At 43.2% G+C, this 26,007-nt stretch overlaps 1 protein-coding gene across 1 annotated transcript; it reads left to right on the top strand.

Moving 5' to 3' along the window:
- Positions 1-1,581: 1,581 nt before the first annotated feature.
- LOC308478655 (calcium-activated chloride channel regulator 1-like) lies at positions 1,582-25,771 on the top strand (the record flags this gene model as incomplete). The annotated part of the gene is made up of 14 exons (XM_081008577.1): positions 1,582-1,734; positions 3,703-3,843; positions 6,306-6,456; positions 7,343-7,454; positions 8,967-9,135; positions 10,399-10,620; positions 13,163-13,387; positions 15,041-15,218; positions 16,976-17,082; positions 18,281-18,505; positions 19,348-19,618; positions 20,538-20,702; positions 22,218-22,457; positions 24,269-25,771. 14 exons carry the CDS (start codon positions 1,582-1,584, stop codon positions 24,766-24,768), a joined length of 2,859 nt encoding a protein of 952 aa, XP_080864703.1. The 3' UTR covers positions 24,769-25,771.
- Between the last annotated feature and the right edge of the window lie 236 nt (positions 25,772-26,007).

A 26,007-nucleotide genomic window follows, 5' to 3' on the forward strand; every position in this document is an offset into this window, starting at 1 on the left:
CCACTGGACTCATTAATCCATCCCACGAACCTTGCGGACCCTGCCGCCCGCTTGGTCAGTCCCCGTGCTAAACCGGCACAGTGTGCAGGCCTCGCTGCACAGGGACTGACTTCCGCGACGCTGGTATGGCTTCAGATTGGCTGCAGGAAGACGGGAGACAGATGTGATGTTTACTGGTGTCCTGTTCCTTTGTTTCCCAGTTGGTTCTCTGCTTTCACAGAGAGAGCATGTATATTTCTTTTCTGTCTGCGTAGTTAGAAATAAAACACTCTTTGCAATGTAGCTCATACTATCTCGGCTCCTTCCCTGTGTGCTGGATGCTCTGGGAATGTGCTGGGAGCCTCATCAAAGGCTCAGGTCGTTAATCACGTCGGAGGACTCGACCAGAAGAGTTGCTTGGTCGAACGCAAGTCCAACAGGAAGCTCCTGCAGCCAATCCAAAGCTGCAGACGCCCCCTTCCTTCCCGCTGAGGTGGCCATGTATGGCCAATAGTCGAGCGGGAGGAGGTGGTGGCGGTGGGGAGGCTGCCTCCGCTGCCCAAGCTAGCAGCATGGGCTTTGTGTCCCGCGGACCCCTGGCTGAGGCAGAGGATGATGACGGTGTTGCCGAAGATGAGGCAGCATTGGCGGCTGCATCATGAGTGGTGGCGCAGGGGGGGTCCTTTTGGGAGGAGGGGTGCTTTCGGGAGAGGGTAGGTCCAGACCTCCACAAGGTTTGAGGGACAGTGGACTGGCCCCCTCCTGAAAAAGTTTGCTGGCCCCTGACCTAGCTGCTAGGAAGGAGAGTAGCCAGAGTTGTGGGTGGCTGAGCTGGAAGCAGGCAGGAAGCTAGAGACACAAATACACATTTTGCGTTGTGCTGGAGTTTAGGGCTCCCCTGAAAACCAAAAGGGAAGAAAGATCTGTTGGGGTGTTAATGCTGTGAGCCCCTACATCTTATGCTCAGGTCGTATCCATGCGTAAATAAAACTAATGTGTCCTAAAGACACCACATTCTCCACTGACCTACAGTCAAAGGAAACCAAACCTGGAAGAGCACTTGAGGCCTCTGGAGTTTCTCCCTGTACGGCAACTGTAGAATCAGAATAATCTTTATTTGCATCAGCCACTAGCCATAGCAATAAAATAAAATGCAATGCAATGTGTTGCAGATAGAGGTGAAAGCTTAACTATACAAAACACATTCTGGAGCTTTACATTAATAAGCAAATAACAGATCTTATTCTAAGGAGATGGCAATGACAGAGTTAAACATCAGTTTCCCGTTGCCCGTTGGAGCACTCCACCCAGTCTCTTGTACTGCGGTTACTTTCATTTCCCTGTGCAGTTGTGTGTTAGCCGACAGCCTCGTGTTCTGAGCCTCTAAAGTGAGTAGCCGTGCCTTATATTATTGAATGAGAACTTAACGGTATTTGTGATGAATAGCACAAGGAAACGTGGGGTTGGGTTGATTTGCAGCACTCCTTGTCCTGTCGAAAAAGGGCTTTTCTGCCTCTCTCTGCCTGTCTCTTTCAAAGCACTTGCCTAAATAACCCTTCTATATTTCTCTCCGTGAGGCTGGACTAAGAGGCTCAAGCAGAGATGATGATGAATTGTCGGCTTCTGCTGGCATTGCAAGTACTGCATTGGGTGGCAGGTACCATGGTAAAACTCGACAACGGTGGGTTTGAAGACCTGGTCATTGCCATCAATCCTAGGATACCTGAAGACGACAAAATTGTTGAAAGCATAAAGGTGAGACAGCTAAATAGTTGTGAACATGTTTGATTTAGCATCTTACCCCTCAGCGACTGGGATAGGCTGTGAAAATGCACTGTGCGTTTTACAAGTGTCAGTTTCCCCGCAACAAGGCCCAGACATATATGGCAGCCGCAAGAAAACAGGCTGTCTTCCCCCACAGGCGCATTAAAAAAATATACTTTTAAAATCTGCAAAACTTGCAGTGACTCCAAACCTTCTGATCCTTCCCTCTTGTGAACTGGTGCCACCATTTTGGCTCTGTGACGTAGGAGCCAACTCCTAGGGGACGAGGTCTCTTCAACTCCCCCAGTAAAATATTTGAGAGGGCCAGGTGCACCCCCCCAAGTTGATGGACATTGCCATTGAAATGGTGTTTGTGTGCTTGTATATTGTGATTGATCATTTTATTCAAATTGGCACCCCTGCTCTATACATGCATTGGTGCTCACACCCTGAGTGCTGAAAATAGAGGGAAAGGGAGAGATAGATTGTGAAACAGCAACAGACTTCCTGAAGGACCATATGCCTTCCTCTGTGTGGTTTTGTTGTGTGCCAGAACACTGCCATGTACTTGGAGGTGAATGTTGCTCAAGTTTTGACACTGTACATTTAAAGCACAGCCAACGCACATTTAAAGTGAATTCCCCCAGCTTTACCTTTCCCATTCACAGAGCTACTTGTTCCCAGCACTTTTAATTAGCTACAATATGCAGAAATCTTTGGGGTCAAGTCGTGGGCTTTAAATGTGCGGTGTGACTCTGCAGATGTAAAACACCCCATCAATTAATAAGAAATAAATAAGTAATAAGTTGCTTGTAGATTTTTACAAAAGTAACTCCGCTGACACACTTGGGGGCTGGGAACGGAAGCCCCACGTGAAATGGCTGAACTTATGTGTGCTGTTTATACTATTTTATTGTCTCAAACCCCATGAAAAGACTTTTGAAATCTTTTAATTGATTGGTAGTGCAAGAAAAGAACAAAATTGCTTATGAAAAGGCGCAAAAGTTTTGGGTTTTGCCAAAAGGTTTAAACACCACATGGCATATTGATTGAGCAGTTGGAAATCCTTCAAATTATCTAGGATTATAGGTTTAAACTAATCAGAGCTCTGTGAAGCACCAAATTTCTGGAGATAATTCCAGAAGTGGGATGTCACTACCAAGAACAACCCTTCCCTCCACCATCACTTGACAAAATGGCTACCACTTTAGAGAAACAAAACAAAAATGTCTTTAACAGGAGGTAATTTACCCAGAAGTTTGTCAGGTAAAACTTTTTGCAGAACTTCTTTCCCCCTCATATCAGGGTGGAATCTACACACATATAAAAACCATTCTGAAAATGCTTTTGGAAAAAACCACAAACCAACTTTTTAAAAAAATATATACATTGAATTTTCCATAAGGCTCACCTTCGCCATCTAGTGTCACGTTGTATATTGCACTTGAAACACACTTAAAACGTTTTGTTTGCAGCTGTGTAGCTGAGTCTCAGGTGTAGTTTCGCATGCTAAAATCCCTATATGTCAGGCTGCAGTTAATGACGCAGGAGTATCCACACAAAAATGTGGCATGTGCAATGCATCTACTAGCCCAGGAGTCAGCAAACTTTTTCAGCAGGGGGCTGGTCCACTGTCCCTCAGACCTTGTGGGGGGCCGGACTATATTTTGAAGAAGAAGAAAAAGAACGAATTCCTATGCGTCATAAATAACCCAGAGATGCATTTTAAATAAAAGGACACATTCTTCTCATGTAAAAACACGCTGATTCCCGGACCGTCCGTGGGCCAGATTTAGAAGGCAATTGGGCCGGATCCAGCCCCTGGGCCTTAGTTTGCCTACCCTTGGAGAAAGGGATTTAGGGAAAGAAAGATGGCAGAAAAGACCAAAGGGCACATTCCGTAAAACCCAATGCAGATACTAGTCACTGACAGACAGAGGTCTTTCCTTTCCTTGTTAGGACATGGTCAAAGAGGCGTCAACATATCTCTTCAGTGCTACACAACAAAGATTTTACTTCAAGGCTGTAAAACTTGTCATTCCTTCAACATGGAAAGACAAAGCAGAGTATCAGAGAGTAACTACAGAAACCTATGACAAGGTAAGTCTAGGGGAATACTTTAAATTGCAAATGTACTTGTAGTATTTTTTTGAAAAAGAAAAGATTGGGGCAAATGGAAAGATCAGAGGGAAAAATAAATACAGAATAAGACTATGCCATCACTTTTGAATGCAACTGAGTTTACTTTTGATTGAACATGGATATCAGAGTAACTACACAAACCTATGATAAGGTAAGTCTAGGGGAATTGGGCTGCATAAAATATATTGTTCTTACAGATGTGATAATGGTCAAGGCTAGATTAAAAAGGTTGGGGACCCTGGTGCGCTCCCAAAACAGGACCCCCCTTTATCCTCAAAGGAATGCATGAAATAAGGAACTGGAAAATATATTTTGAGAAATCTTAAATACTAGCACAAGTGGCTGGGCCTGGTGAAATTTTAATTCCTTACCCCTACAGTTATGATTCATGGGTTCCCACTTAATTTTATTTTGATTTTAAATGTAATTTGAATTGTATTTAAACTAATCGTTTGATTTTGTGTTTTTAATGTATTTTATATATTTAGTGTTAGCCGTCCTGAGCCCGATCTCGGTTGGGGAGGGCGGGGTGTAAATAAAATTTATTATTATTAACAAATTTATTATCACATATGCTGTCATGGACTACGAAAAGTACTTGGAGCATTTGCCATTTCACAAGTCAGCAAAATAACAAGCCTTTTGGTGATCCTGAGCATTTTTCATTCTTTAAACTCACTTCTCATTGTGTTTTCTCACTTTCAAACGTCAATTAGTCATGAATTCTCCCTCACATGGCTGTTGTGAAGATTTACGAGGCATAATATGATCATAATATGCTTGTATCGTAGGCATCAAATGTTGATTCCTTTAACCCAAGTGATGGATCCTTGTAAAGGCCCATCTATTTTGGAGATTAGTACAAGGCTTCAACCATTCTTAACCTAGCTTGTTGGACTCCATGTCTTCTTTGATGTACAGAGTAACACCACCTCCAGGATGCTCTTGCCTGGCTTTCTTATAATGTCAGTATCCAGATATAACCATGTCCCATTGTCTCTCTCCATTCTACCTGACATCCGTCATGCCCACTCCATCCACGCTGTCCTCTAAGAACAAGCACTTCAGCTTGTCCATCTTGGCTGGGATATTTCCAGCATTAGCATATAAACACATATATACAGTACCTCTCTGAGATACTTTTGTTTTAGCCTACAGTTCTTTGGCTCTCAAAGTTATGCTTTTGGTACCATCCTGCTTGCTCTCAAGTTATAAGGGCTCCTTATGTAGAGGTTAGAGAACATTAAGTGCTTATTGAGCATTTTTGTTCTGAAAGGGGTCAGCAAACTTTTTCAGCAGGGGGCCGGTCCACTGTCCCTCAGACGTTGTGGGGGGCCAGACTATATTTTGAAAAAAAATAAAAATGAACAAATTCCTATGCCCCATAAATAACCCAGAGATGCATTTTAAATAAAAGCACACATTCTACTCATGTAAAAACACCAGGCAGGCCCCCACAAATAACCCAGAGATGCATTTTAAATAAAAGGACACATTCTACTCATGTAAAAACATGCTGATTCCCGGACTGTCCGCGGGCCGGATTTAGAAGGCGATTGGGCCGGATCCGGGCCCTGGGCCTTAGTTTGCCTACCCATGGGTTATACGAACGTTCATCTTGATTTCTATGCAGGGTATTATACATCTTCCTGTTGATCACTGGTCCACTCCTTGTTTCTCAACACATTTCCTAACCGCAAAAAGCCGTTTCAAAACAAACTGATTTATTATGCTAGGGTGACAGAGCACTTCAACCCACTTCACTTATACAGATCAGAATTTACGAATGTGCATTTGAATGCACATTCACAAAATATAGACAGTCTAGAGATCTGGACAGCCTATAATTGTGACTATGTATACATTCACTGACAGTAACCCTGCAGTCCGATGTGCTCTTTACTGAGTGTAAGCCTAACTGAATATCAAGACTTCTTTCTACATCTACCTGCATAGTATTAGGCTACACACTTCACAAATTGCACAGGTACTTATTCAAAAGATTATCTCAGCTGTTTTAGGAGAATACACTATTAGGCTATAACTTCTTTTAAATGTGCATTGTAACCCTTGGGCCCAAATCTGTGTACAGTGGGACCTCGGGTTACAAACACTTCAGGTTACAGACCCCTCTAACCTGGAAGTAGTACCTCTGGTTAAGAACTTTACCTCAGGATGAGAACAGAAATCGTGCAGCAGCAACAGGAGGCCCCATTAGCTAAAGTGGTACCTCAGGTTAAGAACGGTTTCAGGTTAAGTTCGTAACCAGAGGCACTACTGTACTGTATTTCTGTTCAGAATCAAAATCACCACTTAAGATTAATCACCGTATAAGATTAATCACCGTATAAGATTAATATCAACAGTATTGGTTGTTTCTTTTCTCTGTGATCTTTTAGCCGTGTTCTGTTTTATTTCAGGCCGATGTCGTAGTGGCAGAACCTTTCGCCAAATATGGAGACGATCCCTACACCTTGCAATATGGCGGATGTGGGGAACCAGGGCGATACATTCATTTTACTCCTAACTTCTTGACCAACGGCAATTTGTATAATGCTTATGGTCCTCGAGGTAGTACCTGTTTTTATTATTATTATTAAAATGTGAGTCAAGGTTTCAAAAGATAATGCTTTCCACGAATTCCATTAACTCCTTAAATGTAGTTGCTTACTTACTCGAAAGCCTCCTAATTTGTCTGTAACAGATCAGTAATATTTCCATGTCAGATTCATCAGAACATATTCTAGTAACAACGTCTCCTTTCTTGAAGCTAGTTGAACATGTTCCCATTCCATTGTACCACCTCATCCCCTCAACCTGAAGCCATTAATAAATTGGCTTTAAAACGACCATAGCCAATAATACCCTGTGCTGTGAGAGCGCGAGGCTCACAGGTGAAGCCCAGCAATATTCCATCAAGAGGTCAAGTCAATGGTTTGAGTCAGAAACTCAAGGTGAGAGTCCATTACAAGGTCATGAGGCTGTGCTACAAGATGTTGTCAGAAGAAGGAGAAGAAAAAGAAGAAGAGTTTGGACTTGATATCCCACCTTTCACTCCACTTAAGGAGTCTCAAAGCGACTAACAATCTCCTTTCCCTTCCTCCCCCACAACAAACACTGTGAGGTGAGTGAGGCTGAGAGACTTCAGAGAAGTATGACTAGCCCAAGGTCACCCAGCAGCTGAATGTGGAGGAGTGGGGAAGCGAACCCGGTTCACCAGATTATAAGTCCACCGCTCTTAACCACAACACCACTGCTGGCTTGCACCGTGACTGAACTGAAGCCTTATAGACGTTGATGGGAGGGAAGGAGGGACTTTTGAATCAGATCAAAAAGTTGCCTATCCCTTCCATAGTTATTTAATTGCTTGTGTGTGTGTGTGTGTTGTACATTATATGTTTCTTTCCCCCGCCCCAAAAAAGTGTGTCACATTGAGCTTTGTCATTGTCTTTCACAGGTAGAGTCTTTGTTCATGAGTGGGCTCATCTCCGATGGGGTGTCTTTGATGAGTATAACAACGATGCACCTTTCTATGCTCCTGGAGGAGACAACTTGCCTGAAGCCACAAGGTACCATCCCATACCGTCCAGTTATTGTCTAGACTGGATTAGCCTGTAATTTGATGATATACAGAAGAGACTTTTCATTAGGGGAAAATGCTGCAATGTCTTGGCGGACAGCACACCCAATGAGTACCTTTTTCACACCACACCCTCCCATTTTGTAAGAAACACGTTTATTGAATAACACAAAAGCCCATCACCACCACATTCCGCAACAAGAGTTTTCAATTCATTGAGAAAAGGCTGCGTCCGAAGTTACTGCCACTTCTGGGAAATGTTGTCACGCCCCATGCCATGCCCTCTTCCTCTGGCTTTTAGGATAGCAGCTTTGCCCCTTCCAGCCCCAGAGCCCTGGTTTTCGTTCTCTGTACTTCTCAGCGTTGGAGCATTTTTCAGCATATCGGGCAAGATGAGGAATCGGGTTTTGCTCCCCCGAATGTACACCTGCTTTAGATGTGCCACATGGCCATCTCTGTAGGTCACTGTCATGTTGCCCACTACCTACTTTTCCTTGCCCATCTCCTTATCAGCTGCAATCTTCCAAGCACTCAAGGCCTAGGTAGGATGTCGAGAGACCCCTTGTTACTCCATTAAGCCTTCTTCCCATTGTTCATATCGAGGAGTCCTTCGGGACAATAGCAGTTAGCACAGGCATAGGGCCAACCTAATCAACACCCCTAGACAGTCTGGTTGCAACTGTTTGCAATAGGTAAGTCTTAGGATTGCCATATTTCAAAAAGTGAAAATCCAGACCAAAGGTTGTTGAGCATTTTTCTTGGGGGTGGGGCGGCAAAGTTTGAGGGAAATCACCAAAAAATCAATACTTCCAATATGGGCTTGCCATACACCTGGGTTTTTCCAGACATTTTAGCCGCTTGCCAAAAATTCTGCCCGGATGCCATTTTCGACGGACAAATCCTGGCTATGTCTGATGTCAGTCTTAATCATTTCCCCAGCCAAATCCAGTTGTTGTTGCTGCTGCATCGTCGTCGTCGTCATGATTCTTTCTATTGTTATTGTTATTTTAATTTATATCCCATAGCAGCAAGGCAGGAGTGAATGACTAATCTAATCTGCACACAGTAGTCATTTAGGAAAAAAGAGACCTTTCCCCCGAATTGACTATTCTGTGTAAATTAGATCACTTAAAAAGAATTAAAATTGTTATTAGTCCAGAGGTTTACATTATCGCCACAGGAAGAAAACTGCCTTAAAATGGTACAGAAATCCCTGTTTGCAGACCCATATATTTGTGACATAAAATGCTTGCCTGGAAGCAACCTATGTGACTGAGGGCTCATCATCACTTCCACTCGTGCCACGCCACTCAAAAGTGGATAAGTTCTTAATCAAACTGTATTATATCCACGTTACTTAGAATTCTACAGTCCGATCATCTGGGAGTGCTGGTGGGCGTTTTAGCAACTGTGGCATGGACAACAACATGCCAGCACGTAACTGCTTATTTCTCGACTTTTAAATTGACTGGCCATTATTTGTTTCTATTATATTGATTAGGTGCTCGACGGATTTTACCGGTCAATACATATTCCCACTTGGTGGCAAACAATACAGACGTTGCAAAATTGATCCCCAAACTCAGCTGTTTGAACACGGATGCGTATTTTTACCAAGCAGGCGCCAAGATACTACAGCTTCTATAATGTATTTGCAAAGTCTCCCTTCGGTAAGTACGACAAATCTCAGTTGGGATCTATTCTTCTCCGGTGTCTGCCTTCAAAAACACAAGATTATTATTTTTTTGCTAAGGAGGTAGGCAACCTCAACCTCCGTGTTTAAGGGGGGAATGGACTGCATTCTTCCTCCACCTGCAGGAGCTCAGAAAAAAACATTTCACAGCAGAACGAGTCTCACACAGACAACCTCTTTCTATCCACACACACCCCTTTTGACTTTTTAAACTTTTGAGGTTTGCCCAGGATTTCTTCTACTCCTGCATACACCAGGGATTTCTTGTGTTATCTTATACCTCCCTCTTGTGTTGTGCCGTTGCTATTTCAGCCACATGAGCACTGAGACTCCCCCTTGTAGTGATGTATGGACATTGTGACGTTAACATATGAGGGTGCTGGAGAGGAAATAGTTAAACAGGTTACCCAATCAGAACCCAGGGGGTGGAGTCAGAGGGACTATAAAACCAGCTCTGGGAGGGGCGAAGAGGGAGTTCGTTGGGTGGTTGGTTGGAGTGGGAGTCAATTGGGATAGAGTCTGTGGGTAGGTTGAGTTAGCGTAGTGAAATAAGCTGAGTCAGGAACAGTTAGGAGCTAGGAAGACAAGTAAATATCTGTGAGGTTTAGAGAGTGAGAGCAGGTAGCGGACGTTATAGGTCTGGATAGGCACCCCATGATTGTAATTGACCGAGACCGTTTATGAAACCACACGCTTATTAAACTGCAATAAATAAACAGAAGTTTATGTTTCAATTTAACCCTGACTGGACTCAGTATTGTCCCAGGTAGGGCCTTGGTGGTGGCAGTGAGAAATAAAGTGGTGGCAGAGGGATCAATAGACAGTGAAATGTCTGGGGACCCTGTGTGATCACCACAGACATTAACTTGTGACATGAGAAGTGAATATCTGTTCAAGCCCTGGGAGATCAATAAGCATAGCTGTCAACTTTCCCCTTTTCTTGCGAGGAATCCTATTCAGAATAAGGGAATTTCCCTTTAAAAAAGGGAAAAGTTGACAGCTATGTCAATAAGTAAACTAGAACAGACTCTTTGGAAGCTCTTCTCATTGCATTTTTGTGAGGTTAAGGGCAACAGACGTCTAGAACTAAAAATCCGCTGAACACCCTGTAGCCTTTTTTTTGTCTGTGTGCCGATGAATGTCCATCTTTGCAGCACCTCTTCCTAAGGAACAGCTGCCATGAAGTAGGAATTGCTAATGAGACTGTGATCTTGACCTGTCCTTCCTATCTTTTATTTAGGTTACTCAGTTCTGTAACAAAAGCAACCATAATATTAAAGCAACAAATTTGCAGAATAAAATGTGCAACTACAGGAGCACCTGGGAAGTAATTATGGACTCTCCCGACTTTGCCAGTTCATCTCCAATAACGGTTCCCCCACCTGATCCCACTGTCTCCTTGCTGAAAAAACAGGAGAGAGTTTTGTGTCTAGTGCTTGATGTTTCCGGGAGCATGGATGCGGTAAGTCTGCTTTCCATGTTCAGAAGATACATTTTGAGAAAGTTCAAAAATTATGGTTTTCATGTCCATAATTGGACACTGAGGTCTAGCTCCAAGGGCCTTCTGGCAGTTCACTGCAAGAAGTGAGGTTATAGGGGACCAGGCAGAGGGCCTTCTCGGTGGTGGCGCCCTCCCTGTGGAACACCCTCCTGTCAGGTGTCAAGGAGATAAACAACTATCTGACTTTTAGAAGACACCTGAAGGCAGCCCTGTATTGTGAAATGTTAATGTCTGATGTTTTACATTTTTTAATGTGCTGTAAGCCACCCAGAGTTGCTGGGGAAACCCACCCAGATGGGCAGGGTATAAAAAATAAAATCATTATTATAAATGTCATTACAGCATTGACATTTCTGTAGTAAATGACACTCTATAATAGTAATATAATAGTTCATAGTAATACCCCTCCCCACCTTCTCACTATATAGAAGGATCTGGCAACTTCTGTTTCAGTGTATCTGAAGAAGTGTGCTTGCACACGAAAGCTCATACCAAGAACTAACTTAGTTGGTCTTAAAGGTGCTACTGGAAGGATTTTTTTATTTTGACTCTATAATAGGAACACTGGGGACGCGGGTGGCGCTGTGGGTAAAACCTCAGTGCCTAGGACTTGCCGATCGCATGGTCGGCGGTTCGAATCCCCGCGGCGGGGTGAGCTCCCATCTTTCGGTCCAGCTCATGCCCACCTAGCAGTTTGAAAGCACCCCTAAGTGCAAGTAGATAAATAGGTACTGCTTTATAGCGGGAAGGTAAACGGCGTTTCCGTGTGCTGCGCTGGCTCGCCAGAGCAGCTTCGTCACGCTGGCCATGTAGAATCATAGAATCATAGAATCATAGAACTGTAGAGTTGGAAGGGACCCTGAGGATCATCTAGTACGTGACCCGGAAGTGTCTCCGGACAGCGCTGGCCCCCGGCCTCTTAAGCGAGATGGGCGCGCAACCCCAGAGTCGGACACGACTGGCCCGTACGGGCAGGGGTACCTTTAATAGGAACAGTGAGGCTCAATTTTGTTGTATCTCAGTTGTAGGGAACCTTCAGCCTTCCACATACTGCTGAACTACAACTCCCATCAGTCCCAGCAAGCATGGCCAGTGACCATGGGATTTGTAGTTCAGCAAACATTCATCACACTTGGTCTACCTGATTAGATACATTTATTTGAATATTTATCCAGCTGCGGTAACAAATCCATACAGGAGATGTGCTGCAGGGAAGGGCAACGTGGCCGTTGTGTGCCAGAGGGCAACCTCAGTCAAATTCTGTGTTGGTGCAGGGAACCCAGAGCAAGTGATGGATTGTGGGAGATGGAAAACACTGGGTAGGGGAGAGGCAGAATGGATGAAGCATGGAAGGGCGAAGGGGGAAATCCAACTGCAAGCATTCGGTTGAGATATCTAAAGAGATCAGTCAGGTCTTTTAGGATTCTCAGTAGAGAAGGAAGCTTCAGCAGCTACCCATGTTCTGGTGATAATCCCTGAAGTGGTTTCAAGAGACATGGGAATCATTTGACTGAAAGTCAGGGTAAAGACCATCTAACTAACCAAACAACTGCTAAGCAAATAGAAACAAGATTCTGTTAACTGAATTGGTATTTCCATATATAACATATGGAAAGGTGTTCAGCAGCCACAAAAATATTATAGGAGAAATATTTTTCGAGAGCACAATTCACGGGACAAGCCCCTTTGAAATGAAAGCTGCTGTTGTGCACCTCCCATCCATTTCAGAAAAAATTCCAGATGGATTGCGCCCTGAATCACAACATGAATGAGGTGCCTTCCATGGTTCCAGTTACAGATAGGTAGCCGTGTTGGTCTGCCATAGTCAAAATAAAAAAAATCCTTCCAGTAGCACCTTTAAGACCAACTAAGTTAGTTCTTGGTATGAGCTTTCGTGTGCAAGCACACTTCTTCAGATACACTGAAACAGAAGTTGCCAGACTGGAAAGAGAAGCTGCTGAATTGCAACTCATTACCAAACTTAAAACCATGGAGAGACCTGGTTTGAACAAAGACATTGGATTCTTATCCCATTATACATGACTAAGCCATTTCTCACCTTCTCACCCCTTGCTTTTTCCTGTAAGACCTATTGCAGTCGTTAAGAGTCGTCAGCAGGCTCATCTCAGCTATCTGCCAATCTCCCATTCCCACCACCCTTCTGAGTAATACCCCTCCCCACCTTCTCACTATATAGAAGGATCTGGCAACTTCTGTTTCAGTGTATCTGAAGAAGTGTGCTTGCACACGAAAGCTCATACCAAGAACTAACTTAGTTGGTCTTAAAGGTGCTACTGGAAGGATTTTTTTTATTTTGAACATGAATGAGGTTATTTGGATACTCTGAAACATTATGGATTTGTCTATATTCACGAATGTTTTGCTGATCACTATACTTACAAATAAAGCTTCAGGGAAATTTTTTATTTGCTTCTCAGAATGCAATGGCAAGTCTGTGAATGCTGTTTGTTTTTTAATTATTATTATTATTCTTCACATGCAGAGCAATCGCATTGGTCGGCTGAAACAAGCTGCAGAAGTATTCATCCTGCAGATTATTGAAGCGGGATCCTGGGTTGGGATAGTCACGTTCAACAACAGAGCATCAGTTCTGACTGGCTTGAAACAGATCAGTAGCAACAGCATGAGGCAAACACTTGCAGGCTATCTTCCTACCTCAGCTGGCGGAGGAACCAACATATGTTCCGGCGTGCAGTCAGGATTTCAGGTGAAGGAGAAGGAAAAAAATCTAGATTATTTTATTCCTATGCTTCTGTTTAGTTGAGTGTTGTTGTTTAGTCGTTTAGTCGTGTCCGACTCTTCGTGACCCCATGGACCAGAGCACGCCAGGCACTCCTGTCTTCCACTGCCTCCCGCAGTTTGGTCAGACTCATGTTTGTAGCAGGGTTGCTGCATATAATAGTTGTGTTCTAGGGGGCATATCAGGTCTCATAAAAGCCAAGAAAACTGGAATTCAGTGCAGACAAGATAGAGGTGCTGTTAGTAGGTTTGCTGCCTGGGTAAGTGGTGTTCAACCAGTTCTGGATTCTTACTCACCTGAAAGCTCAGGTTCATAGCTTGGGTGGAGCCAAAAGAGCCAACGTGGTGTAGTGGTTAAGAGCGATGGACTCGTAATCTGGTGAACCGGGTTCGCTTCCCCGCTCCTCCACATGCAGCTGCTGGGTGACCTTGAAGTCTCTCAGCCTGAAGTCCAAACTACTACTACTACTCCTTCTCCTCCTCCTCCTCCTCCTCCTCCTCCTCCTCCTCCTCTTCTTCTTCTTCTTCTTCTTCTTCTTCTTCTTCTTCTTCTTCTTCCTGCTTGACCTAGCAATGATCTTAGGGACTGGGCAGCCTGATAAACTGGTCCTAAACTGTGAAGGAGCCATAGTGCATCACTGTGAATTCCCTGCAGCGGAAGCTATATGTTTTCTCTCCCTTTCCATATTGAGGCAAAAGAGACTGCTAAAGTTGATGTCTCCAAGCGTGGGGATAGGGAGGGGGAATTTGTTCAGTTTGCATTTAAAGCCGAGTTTATCACTTTCCTAAGCAATTTGACAACCCAAACATACCACCCTTCAAAATTCAAAATTTTCCAAATTTGGTGCTTTAAGGTTTCCTCTCTTTTTTTGATATTAATTTTTATTAGTTTTCAATTAGTTTTCAATTTATTAGTTTTCAATCCAAAATGAATTGCTTTAGTTTTCCAGCTCACCAATGTTTACAAAAATGAACATATTACGTACAAGTTTGCATGAAATGGAATCTATTATTAAAAAACCTATAATCAAGATGCATAATCAAATGGGGGGGAATCTATAATCAAGATGCATTATATTAGGAGAAAATGCTTGCAAAATTATGCGCTTGAGTGAAAACTGCATATAAAAAAACATGTTTATTAGGAGAAATTTGCACTAAAATGCTGAATAATTTTCATGAGGAATTTTAAAAATAAAATTCTGAAATTGCTGCATAACTGCAAAGATTGAAATTTAAGAATATAAAAAAGAGAAACTGTGAGGGCTGATATTGACAGGTCTTCTGTTCCTAGGCATGGATTTTAGGGGAATGCTATGGCAGTTGTTGTGGAACAGCAGCTAGACAGAGGAGTGAGTAACCCAATTTGCACATATTTTCTACCCTTTGAAAGTAGTGAAGTAGCAAATGCTGTTTCTCCCTTAACAGTAACATATATGGCACTTATCTCACCGCAGTCCACTTCCTATAGAGGTACGAAATTAATTCACACATATGTCACAGAGCAGCAACCGTACAACATACTTGCAGAGCTTTGTAGCAGTTATGCCATACACTTTAAGTGTGTGCCCTTCTACATTACTAATTGCTGTTAATTTTTCAATCCTTTTTTTCCATACAGGTCTTTTTACAAAAGTATTCAACTACAAAAGGCTGTGAAATTGTGCTCTTGACAGATGGCGAAGATCCTACTATAACCTCTTGTTTTGAAGAAGTTCAAAATAGTGGGACTATAATTCACACCATTGCTTTGGGACCAAGTGCTGCAGAAGAACTAGAAGGACTGGCAGACATGACGGGTAAGTAATTGAACGAAATGTCTGAGTCTTACAGGAGTCTTCTGTGCTACTTAGTGCCAGCTGGTGTCTTGCAAAAAGTTTGTTTCACTTCAGACACACACTGTCCGCAGCAGTATTCAGAGAAGCCTCTCTCAGCAGCCATTCCCCTCACACAGAGAGAGAGAAGACAGAAAAGCAGTTAAAAACAACAGTTACACTCGTACTTTGGTTCTCAAATTTACCGTATTTTTTGCTCTATAGGACACACTTTTTCCCCTCCAAAAATTAAGGGGAAATTTGTGTGCATCCTATGGAGTGAATGCAGGCTCCTTGGCTTCAGCGATAGCAATGCGAAGCCTCCAAAGTGCAGAGGGAGCGCTCCCTCCTCGCTCCGGAGGCTATGTGTTGCTTTCGCTGAAGCCTGGAGAGCGAGAGGGGTCGGTGCGCACCGACCCCTCTCGCTCTCCAGGCTTCAGGGATAGCTGCCTGAAGCCTTTGGAGTGCAGCAGGAACTCGCGCTGCGCTCTGAAGGCTTCGGGTTCCTTTTGCTGAAGCCGGGAGAACAAGACTCTCCTGGCTTCAGCAGAGAGGGAGAGCTGCACAGCGCCCCTTCAGCGAAGCGGGAGGAGAAATGGAATTTCTCCTGTTGCTTCGCTGAAGGGGTGCTGAGCAGAGAGGGGGAGAATTTTTTTTTCTTGTTCTCCCCCTCTAAAACAAGGTGCGTCCTATGGTCGGGTGCGTCCTATACAGCGAAAAATACAGGAATCTGTTCTGGGAATCCGATTGGCTGCAGGAGCTTCCTGAACTCAATCGGAAGCCCTAGAAGCTGCGCCAATCGTTCAGCTTCCGAAAAATCGTTTGAAAACTGAACACTCACTTCCTGTTTTCGATCATTCGGGAGCCGAAACGTATGAGTTCCAAGGTGTTTGGCATCTGAGGTTCCACTGTACTTGAATAACAGTCACAACACAATGGAACGCCTCTCACATGTGACTCACAGTCAGCCAATCACATGAGAGAGCTACAGCCCAAGGAAAAACCCATGTTAAAAACACACAGTAATTTAACATGAATAAATATGACTGTTTCAGGAAATTAAACCATGATCCTTAACAATCCCAAGTCCTATTGCCGTATTTACTCGAGTCTCATACATGTACGTCACCAAATCTAACGCACACCTCAACTTTCAGAACCTTGAAAGAAACAAAAAAATGTATTTGCTGGCGAATGTAAACGTGCCGTCGAATCTAATGCGCACCTTCATTTTTCGCAATGTGATTTGGCCCCAGAAAGTGAGCATTAGATTTGAATAAATGTGGTATTCTGTCATTATGACATTTGTGAGGCTAGAACGCCATATTGAAAATGGGGAGACCGAGGTTCAGCCACAAAAGCTCACTTTGCACTGTCTTTCAGCAGACTTGTTGTGAGGATAACATTGGAAAGGGTCTTTGTGTACTGGGTTAGGTGCGGTGGTGGGATACAAGGGCAATTAAGAAATCTAGAGTTTCCTTCCTTCCGCTGAGTTAAGTGGGCTAAATTTTCCTTAGCCATTCCAGTTGCTGCCTATGACCACAAAACACAAACACCTTGGGGGTGGCATTCTATGAAATAAAAAACCCTAGTGCAAGAATTAGTGATCATTCAATGAAATTTTCACCACCACCACCCCCGCGCCGTGTAGCGGCCACTACAAGGTATCATACAAAAGCTAATTGCATTTTATTCCACCTGAAAAATTCTTCTAACTATTATTATTTCCAACCACATTTCAGGAGGTTCAAAATTTTCTGCCACTGACAGTTTGGATTCCAACGGCCTCATCGATGCTTTCAGTGGAATTTCTTCAGGAAGTGGAGATATCAGTCAACAATCTATTCAGGTTTGAACTGCAAAGATTTGAGTGCATGCAGCAGTCTATCATCATCATCATCACTATCGCTATTATTATTTGCTTAAAATTACTAGGCACCCTACAAGAATTAAAGTCAACACGGAGTGAAATCAATTCTACAGCCCACGTTTTTCTATTATTGAACAGGGGGAGGAACAGGTATTAAAAGAATTAAAAAAGGACAAACGGCCAAAATGGATTTTGGCAGAGCTGAAACATTTCACAATGTACCATTCTGAGTTCAAATGAATGTGTGATATAATTCATTTTTATTTGCCTGAACAAATAACAAATTGGAGACGAGGTTTCATTAGGAAAATAAGGTAAAGGTAAAGGGACCCCTGACCATTAGGTCCAGTCGTGACCGACTCTGGGGTTGCGGTGCTCATCTTGCTTTATTGGCCGAGGGAGCCGGCGTACAGCTTCCAAGTCATGTGGCCAGTATGACTAAGCCGCTTCTGGCGAACCAGAGCAGCGCACGTAAACACCGTTTACCTTCCCGCCGGAGCGGTACCTATTTATCTACTTGCACTTTGACGTGCTTTCGAACTGCTAGGTTGGCAAGAGCAGGGACCGAGCAATGGGAGCTCACCCCGTCACGGAGATTCAAACCTCCGACCTTCTGATCGGCAAGTCCTAGGCTCTGTGGTTTAACCCACAGCACCACCCGTGTCCCTCATTAGGAAAATAGTATATGACAAAAGTGTTTCTTTAAAAACAACAACCCAGCACCATGGTTCCAGCCCAGCTACCCATTGCCAAAATGTGGAAACTGGAGATTTGAGTTGCCTCATCTAGCATTGTCCAAATATTGGCTGGCCATTTCCAAGGCTGTTGAGGTAGAGGTGCGATTGTTTCCACCTGTTTCAACGTAGCTGCTTATCTGCCTTCCTCCATTTCTTTAACATTGAAATATTGATAGAAACTAAATTTATCACCACTGGACAAACCAATGTCTGTATGGGACAAGACCTATCATGTTATGACTGTACCAGCATTTTTATTAAAGTCTGAGTATTGCATATTACTTGTCCAGCAGAACTGGACGGTGTGAAGGTGTGAAGGCACCTTCTAAACAATGTACCACCACTCATTTCTTTACATCTTATGAAAGGAAATAAACCACATGTATTCAATTTATAAAACTTTTCACATACTGCATACTTATTTCTCCCCCCACAAACAGCTTGAAAGTAGAGGGCAAAGCGTCCGTTCCCAAGACCAGCTGAATGGTATTGTAAGCATTGATAAAACAGTGGGGAATGACACTTTCTTCGTGGTGACGTGGGGCGCATCCCCACCGGAAATTCTGCTCACAGATCCCAAAGGAAGAGAGTACACCGAAAAAGAGTTTGCAATTGATTACACCAATGTCCGAACAGCTCGCCTCAAGATTGATGGAACCGCAGAGGTAAAAACTGAGCTCTTCTCAAACTTTCTATGCGTCGAACCATCACTAGGAATGTGCCTATTCCTTTTTGAAAAGGGAGAAATGACTGCAGCTGTGTTAGTGAAGGGTTGCGTCACTACAGCAAATTATTTAAGAGCCATTCACTACTAACTTTTACGACATTTAACATTCAGTTGCTCGTCTGAAATTATAGTTTCTGTGCAACTGACCGGTTTATTACTTTATCCCATATAGGGCAGAATCTCACAGAATAATCATAGAATTATCGAACTGTAGAATTGTAGAGTTGGAAGGGACCACAAGCATAAACTAGTCCAGCCCCCTGCAATGCAGGAATCTTATGTTATATCTATACTATTAGGCAGTCCATTATACCATGCGAAGTCTGAGGCCTTTGTTGTTCTGCCTGATTGCGCCACTTAGGGCAGCCCCGACCTACTTTTATGCCTGGGGAGTGGACCTGAGGGAAGACTGTGTCCCTCAGGTCCTCTCCCCAAGCCCTGCCGCCCAGGCTGCCGCAGATTGGCCGATTCAAACTGCGGGCCTACTGGTGCCCATGATGCTCTGTTGTGGCCAGGAGGGAGCGGCAATGGCTGCGGAAAGATGCCGAGACTCTGCAGGTCTAAGGAGGCACCACAGTGGACCGCAACTGCCACTCACTGTGGAAGGAGTAAACAAGCATTATATGTCCAGCTTGACGCTGCTGCTAGTACCTTCTGCACTTGTAGATATATATTTTGTAGAAAATGACATCCATCTTTATCAAAACACAACAATAAGCAAAGGAATGGAACTGTATTCACAAACATTACTTAGATATGCAATATTCTTCTATATTTCAGACAGGAGATTGGATTTACTCAATTCAGAATACATATTCAAACGCTCAGGTCATATCGATAACAGTCACAACTAGAGCAGCATCTGTCAATGTGCCCCCGGTGATTGTGAAGACCTTTATGAATAGCGATACCAATAAGTTTCCTAGTCCGATGGTTATTTTTGCAGAAGTCAGCCAAGGATTCTTACCTGTTATCGGTGCAAAAGTCATAGCCACAGTTGAACCAGAGACTGGAACACCTGAAGAGGTGGAGCTTTTGGACAATGGTTCAGGTATGTTTATTTCGAAACGTTATGGGCAGTATGCATTCTGGATTTATTTATTTTTTCCCCTGAAGCAGAATATTAACTCATCAAATCTAGCATCATCTAAGCTGACATAGTGGATTCAAAAGCTGATCTTGGCTGTTCATCTTTCGCAGTGGCAAATTCATTTATTCTTTTCCGATAGAGTACATACATTGCAACCAATACCAGTGTATGTATTGGGCTTTTCCTGTAGCATGTGACTTGCCTTATCTGCATATGTGAACTGGAACCGTTATATATCAAGATCTCAATCTGGGCTCCCTAGTTTCATCAAGCCGTGCAAATCTGTCAAATTTTGGTATCACAGTTGGATAGTATGGAGACCTACTAATGTTTGGGAAAACAAAAACATCTTTGTCTGGTGCTGAAACGATAGCAAGATTGGTGCCTAGTGGGCCTTCCTGGGAGAGCATTACATAACTGTGAGCTACTACAGAGAAGGTCCACTCACTCTTTGCCAGCCTCCCAACTTCCCTCAGAAATCACACACAGGGAAAGGAACCAGATGATGATCTCTGGATCTGGGTTAGTTCATATGGGGAAAGGGAGTCTTTAATTTTGATGTGTCCTGATTTTGTTAACTGCTTGGCACTGCCAAAAATGGAGCTTGTCAGGTATATGGCAAGCTACAATAATGCTGGTGTGTTGTGTTGTGTTGGTTACAACTTGTGTTGGCCTGTGAGGCACAAATATTAAAACACTAGTCCCTTATGATCCTATATTACAGAGATCAGAATCAAATATGCAGCTGTTTCCATTAAAACAGCCACACACATTGTGAAATGAACACCTCCCACATAGGTTATGTAGGGTTTTGTTTTTTTAATGACCAGCGGTGAGAGGTGAGCTTTGGGATGTTACATTTTTATATCTGTGTATTCAGGTGCTGATCTTATCAAGAACGACGGGATCTACTCCAGGTATTTCACATCACTCAAAGGAAATGGCAGACACAACCTAAAAGTGCGTGTCGAAGGAAAAGACAAGGTTCTTAAACGGTCCCGTAGGCAGAGTCAAGCTCTCTATGTACCAGGTTTCACAGAAGATGGTAAGCCTGGGTTATGAAATAGCTTTACTGGTGGTATGTTAGCCCTGTGATTCTCAAAATGTGAAATTGGGAGTCTTGGGAGTAACACAAGTTTCTTCTTGCTATTCCCCTCTTCATAAGGCTCTTTATGTAGATCTGAACACTTGAGCACACTTTTCTGATGCATGGGTACTTATATGTGCCCGCATTCTTCTATCCTATAATATTCTGGATGTGTTAATTGAATGTGTCATCATTGAACCAATGAAACAACTCCCTAATTCTTACAAGGCTTTAAAATATGACTGTGGTATCCTTCTTTTGGCTAACACTTTCGGCATTTTAGATTCCCATCTGTTTCTATTATTTGCCAGCCCAAAGTCTAGATCAGGCACGTCCAACTCCCAAGAGACTGCAATCTACTCCCAGTATAAAAAAACCTAGCAGTGATCTACCCACTGTCATTGGAGAGAGGAGGAGCGTGGTTGGACATGCCTGGTCTAGATCAAATGGCTTTATTTTCCCCCTAGCAACTCTAGGCAACCATGGTGGAATCTACACACATATAAAAAACCGCTGTGAAAATCCTTTAAAAAAGAAAAGGTTTTGAAAAATGCATTAAATTTGGTGTAGCTCACTGTCGCCGTCTAGTGTCACATTTGTATATTGCACTTTACATTTTAAATGCTTTATTTGCAGATGTATAGCTGGATCCACATATGTAATGCATTGATGCTACGTGTGGGTGGGAAAGAGGCACATGATCCGTTTACGCACATAACTTGTCTGCATACAGCAGCTTCAGAGTAGGGGAAGCAGCTCAGTGTAGGAATGGAGGTAGATCTGTATTGAGAAGGTGGTGTATAATAAAGTGATTTTAACGTCTTAAATTTATCTGGAGGTGGGGACACACATACACACAATAGGTATTTGCCAATTTTTATTGTTTGTTGTTTATTCTCAGCCTGTTACTATACTCAGCAACAAACAAAAAACTAACATGTGGCGTGGTAATCGACAAAGCGCTAAGCAAAATGTTCCCCCTCACAAAGATTTCTCCTTGTGCAAGACAACGTTCAGCCAGTGTGGTATAGTGGTTAAGAGCAGTAGACTCGTAATCTGGTGAACCGGGTTCGCTTCTCCGCTCCTCCACATGCAGCTGCTGGGTGACCTTGGGCCAGTCACACTTCTTTGAAGTCTCTCAGCCCCACTCACCTCACAGAGTGTTTGTTGTGGGGGAGGAAGGGAAAAAGAGAATGTTAGCCGCTTTGAGACTCCTTAAAGGGAGTGAAAGGCAGGATTTCAAATCCAAACTCTTCTTCTTCTTCTTCTCCTCCCTCTTCTCCCCCTAAATCTGTCTGCATCTGGAGCAGATTTGGGTATGGTGAGAAACAGGCGTGGAGTGGGGGAAGAGGGAGACATCCCAGTGTGCTGGCAATAATTAGCATAAGTCATGGGTTACCTGTATACCTGGATAGAATCTGCCTATCAGCCGTAATGTACCCATCTGACATATCTTTCCCCCTGCTTTTGTAGGTAATATAACAATGAACCCCCCCAAACCTGAAGCTAATGTGAGCAAAACTGAAGGAAATCTGGGAAATGTCACCAGAACTAAATCCGGTGGTACTTTTGTAGTATCAGGAATTTCTCCTGGAGGTAGTCATGGTGTTCTTCCACCCGGTAAAATCACCGACCTTGAGGTACAGCAAACTGGTGATGGCGGATTCCTTCTCTCCTGGACAGCTCCTGGCGATGACTATGATGTGGGGAAAGGTAAATGTGGGGTTCTGCTTTAATCATTCAGTAAGGACTCTTTGAGAAATATTTAAATTCCGTACTAACCTGGTTGGGGGGTGGAGAGCCAAACAACAGTTTTAGTTACACTAATTTCATAGGCATGTAATACTGTACATCAGGGTCTCCCTTGGACAGCTCCATTAACCCTTCAATGTCCCCAGCGACACTCAATTTTTATTTTTTCTAATTGATGTTTTTGGCCTTCTGTTGTTGTTGTTTGGTGGGAGGAGGGCTGCCTGTTTCTGGCATTGTTGCTTCAATTTTTAAATCCGTATTTTGTTCTTATTTTAAGACATGTATATGTTTTGCCATCGTCCGTCACCCTACCCCACCCCCGCCCCAGGCAAGGCAGATGAGTAGTGTAAGGTTTTATTCTGTGGAATAGCATACCCTCCAACATTTTTCCACTGAAAATAGGGACATCCTATTCCATAATGATAATTTTACTATTTATACCCTTCACATCGGAATGGGTTGTCCCAGACACTCTGTGCGGCTTCCAACATACAGTGGTGCCTCTAGTTATGAACTTAATTCATTCCGAAGGCCCGTTCTTAACCTGAAACTGTTCTTAACTAGAGGCGTGCTTTCGCTAATGGGGCCTCTTGCTGCTGCTGCGCAGCCGGCACACGATTTCCGTTCTCGTCCTGGGGCAAAGTTCTCAACTCAAGGTAACTCTTCCAGGTTAGCACAGTTTGTAACCTGAAGCATTTGTAACCTGAGGCATTTGTAACTCAAGGTACCACTGTATATAAAAACATAATAAAACATTAAACATTTAAAAACTTCCCTATACAGGGCTGCTTTCTGATGACTTGTGGGTCAGATAACTCCATACCCTCCAATGTTTCTCCAGTAAAAATAGGGACATCCTAAGAGGGGTGGGGATGCGGGTGGCACTGTGGGTTAAACCACAGAGCCTAGGACTTGCTGATCAGAAGGTTGGCGGTTTGAATCCCTGCAATGGGGTGAGCTCTTGTTGCTCGGTCCCTGCTCCTGCCAACCTAGCAGTTCGAAAGCACGTCAAAGTGCAAGTAGATAAATAGGTACCGCTCCAGCGGGAAGGTAAACGGCGTTTCCGTGCGCTGCTCTGGTTCACCAGAAGTGGCTTAGTCATGCTGGCCACATGACCTGGAAGCTGTAAGCCGGCTCCCTTGGCCAATAAAGTGAGATGAGCACCGCAACCCCAGAGTTGGACACAACTGGACCTAATGGTCAGGGGTCCCTTAACCTTTAAGGAAAAGTGGGACATTCCTGGAGGGATCAGATCAGAAACTGGGATGGCGTCTGCAAATCACGGACTGTCTCTGGAAAATAGGGACACTTGGAGGGTCTGAAATAGGTACCCTGTTGGGTACTGTGACATAGGCCATGTTTTTGCATTGTCAAGGAATTACGGTGAACTTCGACAAGCCTAAGCAGCAGCCCGTGTAAACTAACAGTATGTTCTGGAACATTCTCCAGAGTCCTTTGCAGCAGGCAAAGACGTAGTGGCGGGTGTGCATTCAAAGCCAATGTGGTAAGAGTTCCCTGAAGGCAGGAAGTTTGAAATGCACAGAAAGCAAATTTGGGCATTTTTATTCTTAATCCATGACTGCAGACATAGATCTTTAATTCCCAATGTCTTCTGCAACACACAATGATGCAATGGGCTGGTGTGCAATATTCTTAGGGTTCCTGGAGGACAGGAAGTTATGCACTGAAAGATAGGCTTGTCACTGTTTCCTTGATCCATGTTTCAAGATGTACATCTAACGCGTGCCTGTTGTGGGTCCTTTATTTTGCAGCTGAAATGTGTGAAATAAAGATGGGTGAAAGACCCTCGGAGTTAACCAATGCAACTTTTGATAGTGCGACTCCCGTGGACACTGCTGGCCTGAAGACAGAAGTTGCTGGGGTCGAGCAATCCTTTCACTATAAGCCGGTAAACTTCACAAAAGAGAATGGCACCTCCATCTACTTTGCCATTCGTTGCATTGATGGCAGCGACAACGTCGGAGAAATATCTAATATAGCCAGAGCAGTCGTGGTCCTTCCTGCATGGCCAAGTTCTTCTACTCGTCCAGTCACCATTTCTCCTACTCCAGCTGACAATTCCATTATTCCGTCTAGTCCAGGTGACAAACATCCTGGCCCAGTTGACAAATCCACAATTATAATTGTGATAATTGTATGCGTTTCTGTAATTATTTTTTTGGCTGTTGTAGGTATAGCAGTTTGCATTCTACGTAAGCGGAAATATGGAAATTATGTGACGACGACTACCAGTACTACTGTTGGTCCTTGAGCTCTTTATATATATATAAAAAATAGCCACTTCTTCAACAACATTTCACAATACGTCATATATTGCCAACACAAAGGAAATAAATGGACAGTATAGTTATATCGTATTGACGTATCATTACAATTCAGATGAAGGGAAGTGGATAAGTTGCAAATTATACTGGGTTGTACTCAGAGTAGAGTGCTGTGTTTTACTCCAAGTAGATTTACTGAAGCAAATAGTACCCCCAGAAGAAGAAAACACTGGTAGTAGTATTTATTAGCCTCTTAACACATAAAAATAACTTACAGCAAACACAAGAAAACCTCCCCCAAATATATTTATACAATTAAAAGGCAGGTCTAACAGTTTCTGTCTCATCAAAAGAGGCCACAAATACTTAAAAATCCTTAGTATTTTGCACCGTTTTATAAGATCTTAGGACTGTTTGTGCAACAGTTCATAATTATTTTTATAATGGACTCTGGCAAAACTTGACTGGAAAGCTCAGAAGCCAAGAGGACAAGAACTTTAAAAAAGAATGCGGAAAATATAATTAAATTAGGAGAACATTGTAAGCAGATGAAAACATTAGCAGGGTTTTAATCTTACTTGTAAGGTGACTATGACTATGGACAATTCAGATGCATTTAAAAAATGTGGATAAAAGGCTGATATGCAGGTGTAAACATTGACATTGGCACCCATAGGGGGGTGGGGGGAAGTCTGGAGATTCAGAGGAATTTTTTAATATGGATTTGTAATTGTTTTTGTTATAGATTTGCATTTGTTATATATATATATATATATATATATATATATATATATATTATATGTTAAACTATTAGTTTTTATTTCCAATTGTGTGTAAATATCTGTCATCTCTATTTCCAGCATCTGCCTCATATTAATCCTTAGAGAATTTCTGTCTTGACTGATTCTATGTCAGGCTAAAATATCCTTGTCATTTTGCGCGTTCAGACCCAGAAACCTCCCCCCTAAATAAATTCACACTTGACTCAAATTTTAGTTTTGGTTTTTGGAAGAATTTAGGCCACAACTTTATTGATTACAGAAAGTGAGTGGTTGCATATGCTCTGGTTCGGCTAGCTCCCTGCACTCTTGCAGGCAGTGCTGACCCAGGGCACCAGCATAGGTCAGCCAAGGGTGAACACCTGGGAAGGTGAAAAGCCGGAACAGACTCTGTTCACCACCCAGATGCCCCCCTGGACTCAGGTACGGGCACAACCCCCTCTCAGA

The sequence above is a fragment of the Podarcis pityusensis genome (genome assembly GCF_964106645.2).
Source record: "Podarcis pityusensis genome assembly, chromosome: 6".
Classification (NCBI taxonomy): domain Eukaryota; kingdom Metazoa; phylum Chordata; class Lepidosauria; order Squamata; family Lacertidae; genus Podarcis; species Podarcis pityusensis.